Below are 11,907 nucleotides of genomic sequence, written 5' to 3' on the forward strand. Positions count from 1 at the left end.
CTAAACTGACTAAAGCTGCTGGATCCGTAAATGCTTGGAAGCAAAAGGCAGACGATCTGTAAAATAGACTGCGCCGCAATAATATCCGAATTGTAGGTCTCCCGGAGCGGTCGGAGGGTCAGCAGCCCGAGCAATTTTTAGAGAAATGGCTTAAGTCTTCACTGTGAGATGGCTTCTCCTCAACATTTTCGGTGGAGAGGGCCCATAGGGTCCCGACGAGACCTCTTCCTCCTGGAGCTCCGCAGCGACCTTTCCTGGCACGTCTCCTTAATTGCAGAGACAGGGATGCCATCCTTCGTTTGGCACGACAGAAGGGCCTCATTAAATTCGATAATGCCACCATATCGATTTTTCCAGATTTTTCCATGGAACTTCAAAAGCAGCGGGCACGATTTATGGATGTCAAGAAACAACTTAGAGATAAGAACATCGTCTACTCCATGCTTTATCCAGCCCGGCTCCGTATCATCCATAAAGGCTCCTCCTTATTCTTCACAGACCCAGCGGAGGCGACCGAGTGGCTACGGTCTTGCGGAGGGCCGAATGTGGAAGACTCCTAACCTGGGTTCCTTGACGAACGGCAATATAAATAGAGCTTTCTGTCTGGGTGCGGAAAATGTCAACAATACCAGACACTGAATCCAGTGAGGGTATCCCCTTTTCAATCTGACTGTGGGAATATGGAAATATTCTCCCCTACTGTTCAAGTTTTGTTTAGTTTGGTTTTATGTACCAGTTTTGGATGTTTACTAAATATGGTTGCCGCTATTGCTAACTCTTTGCTCTGTGTGATGTTGCTGAAATGCACCCGAACAATAATGATATGCATTAATTCTTCCTTTAAAAGTAAACATGGGGGCTGAAATTATATGTATGACCTGGAATATACGAGGTATTAAAACCCCTCGAAAGAAAATTAAGGTATTTTCGCAGATAAAAAGATATCACCCACATGTCGTAGCACTAATAGAGACACATTTAACAAGGGACACAGCTCAATGTATGCAAAAGCCGTGGGTACAATGGTCCCTACATGCCTTCCACACTAGTTATTCAAGAGGGGTCTCTCTGCTGATACACAAGGAGGTCAGATGGGAGGCCAAGGAGGCGAGATGTGATCCAGAGGGTCGTTTCGTCTTTGTGCATGCATTCATCAACTCACGAGAATGTGTTGCTGTGTATCTATAACCCCCCTCCTGCTAACATGTCAATCCTCCGTGTGCCTCTGGGCTTCTCCTTAAAATATTCGGAAGCCAATGTTATTTGCATGGGAGACTTTAATTTAGTTATGAATCAATCCATGGATAGATTGAGATTAGACGACGCAGCAATTGGCACTGTTTATGGATGGTAGTGGTTGGCTAGATTTATGGAGAATAAGTCATCCAGAAGTTAGGGGATACACCTTCCATTCATCTACTAGGCAGTCTTTATCTCGAATAGACTATATATTTGGGTCGGGTGGTTTGGCATTATGGGTGGATAGTATTGAACATGGTAATCGGGGGATCTCAGACCATAGCCCAATTATTCTTAAACTTAAATATGGACAATCCGATAATAATAGATCCTGGAAATTGAATCCCTTTTGGTTAAAATTAATAGACTCTAGTGATAGGACGGTCGATCAGTTGAGTGGTTTTATTCTAACACACTCGGAACTCCAAAACCTTGGTTTATTTTGGGATACCCTGAAGGCATACTTGAGGGGGTGCTTGTCCTCTACCATTTCCTATATTTAGAGGGTAACGGCGAGGGAGGACGAGGAGATAGAGCAAAGATTAAAAGATTCAGAGGCCACTTATATAGCTAATCAGTCCAGCAGTAATAGAATTGAATGGCTTACTTCCCAGAGACTATATACCCAACACGCAGACGTTAAGTCAAAACGTAAATTATTTTTTACTCGTCAGTCCTATTTTGAGCTGGGGAATCAGGCCAGTACACTCCTGGCCGCTTTGTGCGCCAACACAGTGCCTCCAACACAATATTGCAGATCCGGGTGTCCGATGGCTCATTGGTGTCCTCTACTGATGGAATACTTCAGGGCTTTTATGATTATTATACTTCATTGTACAAGTCTAGTAGTGGTGTTGATGAATGCTTGGATTATTTATCGGATATAACGTTCCCCTCGCTAAGACCATCCCAACGAGCCCTTATGGAGGCTGAATTTACCCTGGAAGAGGTAGAACATGCCATAGCAGATATGGCTACTGGGAAGGCCCCGGGACCTGATGGGTTTCCCATTGAATTCTGTAGGAAATACCGTGACAAATTAGCACCTATATTACTGAAGGTACTCAAGGGAATATGGGAGGGGGAATCTGTGCCTGAAACGTTTTATGATGCTAATATTATCGTGCTCAGGAAGGAAGGGAAGGATCCTCTAGATCGTGGATCATATAGACCAATTTCTTTGGTGAATGTGGACTATAAAATCTTTACTAAAATTCTAGCTACTAGATTGAATACGATCATATTAGATCTCATACACCCGGATCAAACCGGTTTTATGCCCGGGAAAAATACTTTTAGCAATATCAGACGGGTACAATCGGTCATTCAATATAGTTTACTGGAACCGGATAACAGGTGGGCATTGGCTTCGCTGGACGCAGCCAAGGCTTTTGACTCCCTTGAGTGGTCCTTTTTAATTGCATGTCTGAGGAAATATGGGTTTGGGAATACATTTCTGAGAGGGATAGGTACATTATATGCGAAGCCTAGGGCACGTATGGTGGTGAATGGCTCTATGTCTGCACCATTTTCTTTGCATAGGGGAACTCGCCAAGGATGCCTTCTCTCCCCAGCTTTATTTGCCTTGGCAATAGAGGCCTTGGCAATACGGATGAGGTCCTCTGTAGACATTAAAGGGATACATATTGCTGATCGAGTGGACATCATTGGTCTTTATGCTGATGATATGGTGGTGTTTATGGACCAAACGGAAGATACATTACCAAAAGTAATAACGATGATTGATAAATTTAGTAAATTTTCTGGCCTCTATATAAATTGGGAGAAATCTGCTCTGATGCCTCTCTCCCATACCCCAATGTCATGCCTTGAAACCCTCTCGCTGCTGCCCATTGTCTCCAATTTTAAATATCTGGGAATACATATGTCCCAGCGCAGTCACCTAGATTTGCATCTCAATATATATCCACTACTGGACATGGTTAAATCTAAATTTGCTACCTGGGACAAGCTCCCGCTATCTGTGGCTGGTCGTATCAACCTGATCAAAATGATATTGCTCCCAAAATTGAGCTACTGTTTTCAGCACAGTGCCATTTTAATACCTAAATCTTTCTTTGCAACCCTAAACTCCCTTACTACATCTTTCATATGGGGGAAGGCTGGGCCTAAACTTAAATTATCCACCCTGCAGAGACCCAAACAGGGGGGTGGGGCGGCCCTACCGGACTTCTATTTATATTACCTTGCTGGACAGGCTAAAATGATGAATATGTGGATGCCCGGGAAATCCCTTCCTAACTCTGAAAGCCATATACTGCATTCAGCTAAAATTGATTGTCCACTGGGGTTTTTGGAGATGGAGAGAATTGCTGTTCCTCGTTTGCTACCTTTGCTCCGGCTGGCACGATCAATATGGAGGCAAATTAAGAAAGTAACAAAATTTGTCGATATAGCAGCCGAAATGCCACTGTGGAATAACAGTTATTTTCCCGGATTATTGAGCCACCCGTCCACTGAATTCTGGATATCGTATGGTGTCCTCACAGTGAGTAATATACATAACCAGGGGTTTTTTGTTTCTTTTGAACAATTACAAAATACTTATAACATACCGAAGTCTCAATTTTTCCGCTACTTACAATTAAGATCAGCTTTCCAATCACATGTACGGAATATGGGTACAGGTCGAGCTATTTCAGCTTTACCATTAATAGGAATTCTTAATTCGCAGGGTCCTCAGGGACTTATTTCCTCTTTATATACCTATCTGTTATCCATAGGCGAAGGATCTACCATAGATTCAATTAGGGGGAAATGGGGGAGGCTTCTTCCAGATACACTGGGAGAAGAATGGGATGAAATCTTGGAATCTCCAACTAAGGTCTCCCCATCAATCAATAATAGGATGACCCAACTGTACATCATATATCAATCCTATTTGACCCCGACTCGTCTTTTTAAAATGGGTCGTCTACACTCATCAGACTGCTTGAGGTGTCACTCCAGTGATGCAGATTTTATCCATATGATATGGAAATGTCCTGTTGTCTTTCAATACTGGAGAGAGGTGACGATACTATTGACATCCTTGGTGTCGATCCCTGTCCCACTTGAACCCCTGGTATGTTTGTTTGGAGTATGGGAGGCAGAGACCTGGGATCATCATATGGGAATTTTTCTGAGGGAGACGCTGTTTATGGCGCGAAAGGTGTTGGCGCTGCGGTGGATGGGAGGTTCTTGTCCATCTCTTAGAGCATGGGTTGACTTAGTGAACTCAATTATTCCGTATGAGCGGACATTGTATCAAAATAGAGGTTGTCCAGCCAAGTTTGAGAAGATATGGGGAAGATGGAACTCCTCCTGCCATACTGTTTAGGTCAAAATAACTCAGTATATGCATAAGAAAAGGGTGTACGATTATGCAGACACTATTTACTCACAGGGTTAATGTAGTTAAGGTTCAAAATAGGACATAAATGATTAACATGCACTGTTTCTTACCTTTGCAATACTTTAGATATGGCTATGTATGGTAATTTTCTGTAACTAATGGATAATAATGAATACAAGCAAATGTGTGTGATTTATCCTGCAATTAATAAACGAATTAAAAAAAAACAAAAAAAACGGACATTTCTGCCAGAAATCCGCATGCTTTTTTTGTGCGTTTTTTTTTCGCGTTTTTTTCCCCAATGCATTAAATAGCGGGAAAAACGCGAAAATTCCGCAAAATTAATGAACATGCTGCTTTTTTTACCTCTGCCTTTTTTTGGGGGGAAATAAAAACGTATCATGTGCACAAAAAAATTGTGGAATGCATTCTAAATGATGGGATGCATAATGTATGCATTTTTATTGCAAAAAAACAACTAGAAAAATCCGCAACGTGTGCACACAGCCTTAGGGTATGTGCACATGTAGGTGGATTTTAGAAATCCGCAGGTAAAAGGCACTGCGTTTTACCTGCGGATTTACCGTGGTTTTTATGTGGATTTTGTACAGATTCCTATTGAGGAGCAGGTGTAAACCGCTGCGGAATCCACACAAAGAATTGACATGCTGCGGAATGTAAACCGCAGCGTTTCCGCGCGTTTTTTTCCACAGCATGGGCACTGCGGATTGCGTTTTCCATAGGTCTACATTGTACTTTAAACGCATGGAAAGCTGCTGCGGATCCGCAGCAAAATCTGCAACATGTGCACATGGCCTTAAAGTGTACAATTTTAATTATATAATACATTCAAGCCGTTTGGATTTTCAAACTTAAAATTCTAAAACCTTTCTAGTTCTTCAGTTTTCAGTATCTGAATCCTATTTCCTCCCCATTTAAAATTCGAAACTTAAGATGTTTCTCTTATGTGTCCATGTTCAACAAAGTGCTTAGGTACGGGTAAATCAAGTCTTTTCTAATTGTGTACCTATGTTGGTTAACACGAGTTTTAAAATCGCACGTAGTTTCTTCTACGTACCACAAGTTACACGGGCACTGCAATAGATACACTACAAGTTCAGATGTGCATGTCAAATTATGTTTTATAGCATATTTTTCAACAGAAATGAGATGTTGAAAGGAATAGCAAATGCTTAATTAAGAATAATAGAAAAAATTGGAGTCTGGCTCAACAGGACTGAATTTTCCTTTTCTTTTACAAAAGAAAATATGGTGCATACAAAAGAAACATTTACATAGTCGACATGACCCAGTCGATGCGTTTCGACTGCACTAAGCAGTATTACTCATGACTCTGGGTGAGCTGGAATCAAGTTTTTATAAACTCTTAATTACTCTACAGCTATATTTAATGACTTTGAAGGAATATTACAAGATTAAGAGAATCCCAAGGGGTATAAGGTCAAATATCCGCCCCAACTTGTTTTGTTTAACAATTCAGTCTTCTTGTGACAACTTTGTCTCACTGTCCAATAAATATGCTATGGATATTCTCCTCTTGAATATGGAGTTTTTACAACAAGCAGTCTATAAGATACAAAAGGACATAGATGAGACTGAGATGAATTTACAATCTTTATTGAAAACGGATGATTGGGAAAAATTTAAGGACATGGTCACATTAAGGTCACGGTGCTCCGTGAGCTAGCGGGGATCTCCCCACAGCTCAGCCTGGCTGGAAAGGGAGCCTCAGTGACCAGAGGTGACCTCTATGACGTTACCGCCGATCACTGACGCCGTGCTTGCAGCAGTTCAGTCACTTGTGGTTCTCAGCCTGAATGGTCACATATTGGCACCGTCCAGGTTGAAAACTGGTTTGCCCTCAGACATGGATTACAGCGTGGGACAGAACGACGGACAGGTGAGGGATGTTATTGTTTTTTTTATTTTTGGTTTATTACAGGAGAACGAGGGCTTCAGTGGAATAGGTGTTAGGCGAATATAACTGTGTTTGTTATTTTTAAATAAAAACTTAAGTGTGTTTTGTTTTATTTCTAATAAAGGACTTTATTCTGGTATTCTGGCTGTGTCTTAGATTTACCATACAACTTATAGGCTTAAGGTACCGTTACACTAAACGACTTACCAACGATCACGACCAGCGATGTGATCGTTGGTAAGTCGTTGTGTGGTCGCTGGGGAGCTGTCACACAGACAGCTCTCTCCAGCGACCAAAGATCAGGGGAACGAATTCGGCATCGTTTAAACTGTCTTCAACGATGCCGAAGTCCCCCTGCAGCACCCGGGTAACCAGGGTAAACATTGGGTTACTAAGTGCAGGGCCGCGCTTAGTAACCCGATATTTACCCTGGTTACCATTGTAAAAGTAAAAAAAAAAAACACTACATACTCACCTTCTGATGTCTGTCACGTCCCCCGCCGGCGGCTTCCCTGCACTGAATGTGTCAGCGCTGGCCGGCCGTAAAGCAGAGCACAGCGGTGACGTCACCGCTGTGCTCTGCTTTACGGCCGGCCGGCGCTGACACATTCAGTACAGGGAAGCCGCCGGCGGGGGACGTGACAGACATCAGAAGGTGAGTATGTAGTGTTTTTTTTTTTACTTTTACAATGGTAACCAGGGTAAATATCGGGTTACGAAGCGCGGCCCTGCGCTTAGTAACCCGATATTTACCCTGGTTACAAGTGAACACATTGCTGGATCGGTGTCACACACACCGATCCAGCGATGACAGCGGGTGATCAGCGACGAAATAAAGTTCTGGACTTCTAGCTCCGACCAGCGATATCACAGCGGGATCCAGATCGCTGCTGCGTGTCAAACACAACGAGATCGCTATCCAGGATGCTGCAACGTCACGGATCGTCGTCGTTCTCGCTGCAAAGTCGTTTAGTGTGAAGGTACCTTTAGTAATGGATAGGTGTCTTATAGACGCTTCTCCATTACAAAGCCGTGGGCTTGATGTCACCTAACAATACAAAGGAAACATGAACCCCACTTGCCCCCCCGCTACAGGGCAAGTGTGAAGAGCCGGGCAAAGTGCCAGAATTGGCTCATCTAATAGATGTGCCTTTTCTAGGCGTCTGGGGGGGTCAATATCATGGCTCCTTATCAGCCTGAGAATACCATCCCCAAGCTGTGAGCTTTAGCAAGGCTGGTTGTGAAAAATGGGAGGAAACCCCACATCGCTTTTTTTAATTATTTTATTTAAATCATTTAAAAGAAGAAAAAAAAACAGCGTTGGGGAACCCTCTAGTCTTGATAACTAGCCTTGCTTAAGCTGACAGCTGTGGCACCAGCTGTGAGTTCTGCCTGACTGGTTATAGAAAATACAGGGGAACCCACGCTGGTTTTTTCATTTGTTTATTTATAGCGCAGGCGGCGGCTGATGAATACCCCATCAGCCGCTCTTGCTGTCACCGCTGTTCACGGCAGCAGGGGTAGGCTGTTGGGAGTAATAGTCCCATCAGACGCCGCCTGTTGTCTCTTTGGTATAAAATTTTGTGACACACTCATGGTGTCAATATGATCAGTGCACCCCTAGATGAATTAATTGAGAGGTATAGTGTTCGTAAAGTGGGGTCACTTATAGGGGATTTTTATGTTCTGGCACCTCATAGGCTCTCCCAGTGGGTCATGGCACTTGCAAACCATAACAGTAAAATCTGGCGTTCCTTGACTTCTGAGCTTTTGCACTGAGCCTGAAAAATATTTTGCGATTACATTAAAGGGATTAATGACCAAGCCAATTTTTACAGTTCTGACTTTTACTTTGAGGTTATAGCTCTGGAATGCTTCAACGGATCCCACTGATTGTTTTTTCGTGACATATTGCACTTCATGTTGGTGGTAAAATTACTTCAATAGGACTGGCGTTTATGGAAAAAAAACGGAAATTTGGAAAAATATTAAATTTTGCAATTTTAAAAATTTTATTTTTGTGCCCTTAAATCAGAGTTATATCACACATAATAGTTAATAAATAACACTTCCCATATTTCTACTTTACATCATCAGAATTTTGGAAACCATTTTTTCCTTTTGTTAGAATGCTATAAGGGTTAAAAGTTGACCAGCGACTTCTAATTTTTCCAACAAAACCATTTTTTTTTTTTTTAGGGACCACCTCACATTTGAAGTGAGTTTGGGGGGTAACTATAACAGAAAATACCCAACAGTGACACCATTCTAAAAACTGCACCCCTCAAGGTGCGCAAAACCACATTCAAGATGTTTATTAACATCTTCTGGTGCTTCACGAGAACTAAAGCAATGTGGAAGGAAAAAAAATTAACATGTTATTTTTTTTCACAAAAAATTTTCTTTGGAACCAAACTTTTTTTTTTTTTTTTCACAAGGGTTTCAGGAGAAAATGGACCACAAAATTTGTTGTGCAATTTCTCCTAAGTACGCTGATACCCCCGTATGAGGGGGAAAGCCATTGTTTGGGGGCAGGGCTCAGAAGGGTGGGAGCACCGTTTGACTTCTTGAATGCAAAATTGGCTGGAATCAATGACTAGGCACATCAGGGGGTCTCCAATCGAGACATGGAGCCAAACAGTGGAAACACCCCAATTCTAAACCCAACACCACGACCCTAACCCAAATGGAAAAAAATATATATTTTTTATTTTATTATTTTTACCTTACTAAGGGGGTGATAAAGGGGGGTTGATTTACTGTTTTACTTTTTTTTTTATTTTGATCAAAGTGATCAAAATGAACCAATAGAAAAAATCCCCTATTGGTGCCGGCCGGCAGACCTCGGTGGGCGTACTGCGCATGCGCCTGCCATTTTCTTTCCAGAAGGAGATGCCCGGGGGACATTGCCGGAGGGACCGGGGACTCCATTTCTCTCTTCTCTGATGTGCTAGATCATATCAGAGACACTTCCATGCACATAGAACAATCGGTAATATAGAATATCATGTTCTTGGCAGCACACCACCTATTTACACAGAAGATAGCTTGTTTAGAAATCATCATGCCCGAAGACTAGCATTTTGCTCCTTCGTTGGCAGATTGCCGGCCTGTATATACAGGACTATTTTAATTTTGGAAAAAGAGCATTTCAAAGGATTAACAGCCTGTCTAAAAGGAACCTGAAACACACTACAGTAGCCCTGTAATTAGAAAGGTGGCATCCTTTACTTTGAACTTTCAAGTTCTGAGAACAGCCATGCAGGAAAAATATAAATATTTCTCTAAGGACCAAGACTAATGGTTGCAAATTTTTATCCACCCTCTGGTGCTGGATAAAAATTTCACCTAACAGGGAGAATGTAGATTAATGTACCTGGTGCCCTTTATCATGGATCCAATGATTCCAGGTCCCTTCTGCATTCACCTAAAATGACTGCCAACTGTGTTGGTTGAGTGAGACATTCCCGCAGAACCACTTTTTGGTTTTCATCACCTTTTTGAATACTGGGTGGGATCTTATAAATATTAGCATAGTCATAATTTCTGCTCCTGGCATTGTTGTAATGGAAAATAACCTTCCATTAAGACATGTGACTGAGTGGATGTAGGGTCAGATGACTCAGTGTACTGGACGTTATCACTTTTGGCCCTGGCGGAGACCACTGGAACAGTGGTGCTTAAGCTGCTGCAGTTTGGTGGGTTAAGTAACTTTTTATTTTTCTCTCCTAAATTGATTCCTGCCCTCTGAACAGTTTTCAAAAAGTGGTGGACAAATCTACTTAAACTGCATATTTTGTGGCTTTAATGTGTGCTTTAATTATTGAGCATCTGGTCATGTTGGTGCTGAATAGTGATGCGCGAACGTGCTCGGATAAGGCGTTATCTGAGCATTCTCAGGTGCTAACAGGGTGTCTTTAACGTACTCGAAACATGTTTGAGTCCATGTGTTGCAGCTCTCAACAGCCGCCAGACATGCAGCCGTGGGGACTCGAACAATATTTTTCGAGCACGCCGATGACACTGTTAGCAAACGAGCATGCTCGGATAACACTCTATCTGAGCATGTTTGCTCATCACTAGTGCTGAATCTAAAGACATTTTATAGACATGGTTAAGTATTGCATCCTTCAGTATGGTTATATATCTTTTTTTCTTTCTTTAGATTACTATTCAGAGGGTCGAGGATACCCAGAAGAAAGTGATGATTTTCCCAGTTAGCCGCTTGGTGAAAATATATTGGAATTACTACGGCATGACAGCTCTCGGCTTACCTAGAAAAGAGCTCTATCAAACAAATGATTCAGCATTGGAGATGTTCTCAGCCAGCAAGTGGTGCAGAAATTTTCAGTATTTCAAGCTCATATCGCATCGGGCTTGTCCTAGAAGTGTTAAATTCGTGCTTCTAATGACTTTCCGTGAAGCCGGCCCGGGTCTTGCTGAAGGGAGTGAAGTGAAACTTTTTACTTTGGGAGAGCGATATTATTTATTGTTTTGTTTATATAATATTATGCTTTATATTACCATAATTATTAGTTTTGTCCTCCTTTATTTAATTTCAGTCTGTTACAGTTATTCATTGCACTGCTGATCTTTAATCATTTTCGAGTCTGGAGTGAAAGGTGGAGGGGGAGTGAAAGGTGGAGGGGGGGTGAAGTGTAAAGCTCCGCCATGGAGTCTGCAAGTCTGTCTTCATAGTGCAAAGTATCTCTGCCTCTTCATTTCCAAAATTAAAAGATATATATATATATTTTTTCTTTTTAATCTGTGACCTGTTTGACACTGCAGTGCAGTGTGGAAACTGAGTGTATATAATATCTGCCATGTGAAAAATCAAAGTGCATTAAAATAGGAATTGTTGATACCAGTTGCTTATTATATTGGGCCTCCTACATAATGTAGGCTAGCAAGGACAAGGACAAGAACACGGGGGGTTAACCTGCTTGGATCTGAGATATATGTGCATGTATGTATATGTATGTGCATGTATGTATGTGTGTGTGTGTGTATATATATATATATATATATATATATATATATATATATATATATATATATATATATATATATATATATATATATATATAATATAAATAATATGTGTGTGTGTGTGTATGTATGTATATGTGTGTGTATATGTATGTGTGTGTGTGTGTGTGTATGTGTGTGTATATATATGTGTACGTGTGTGTATATGTACAGTGGGGCAAAAAAGTATTTAGTCATTCAGCAATAGTGCAAGTTCCACCACTTAAAAAGATGAGAGGCGTCTGTAATTTACATCATAGGTAGACCTCAACTATGGGAGACAAACTGAGAAAAAAAAATCCAGAAAATCACATTGTCTGTTTTTTTATCATTTTATTTGCATATT

The 11,907-nt window shown here is 41.4% G+C and overlaps 1 protein-coding gene across 2 annotated transcripts in view; it reads left to right on the forward strand.

Annotated features, from left to right (window-relative positions):
• IRAK1 (interleukin 1 receptor associated kinase 1) overlaps positions 1–11,397 on the forward strand; it is a 94,948-nt gene extending 83,551 nt beyond the window's left edge. For both annotated transcript variants that reach the window (XM_077283677.1, XM_077283678.1), the window contains exon 13: positions 10,699–11,397. In XM_077283677.1, the coding sequence (XP_077139792.1) occupies positions 10,699–10,754 (56 nt within the window). In that variant the 3' untranslated portion in view covers positions 10,755–11,397. The remainder of the gene's footprint in view (positions 1–10,698) is intronic.
• Positions 11,398–11,907: the final 510 nt, after the last annotated feature.

This window comes from Ranitomeya variabilis, chromosome 2 (assembly GCF_051348905.1).
Source record: "Ranitomeya variabilis isolate aRanVar5 chromosome 2, aRanVar5.hap1, whole genome shotgun sequence".
In the NCBI taxonomy this organism is placed as follows: Eukaryota; Metazoa; Chordata; class Amphibia; order Anura; family Dendrobatidae; genus Ranitomeya; species Ranitomeya variabilis.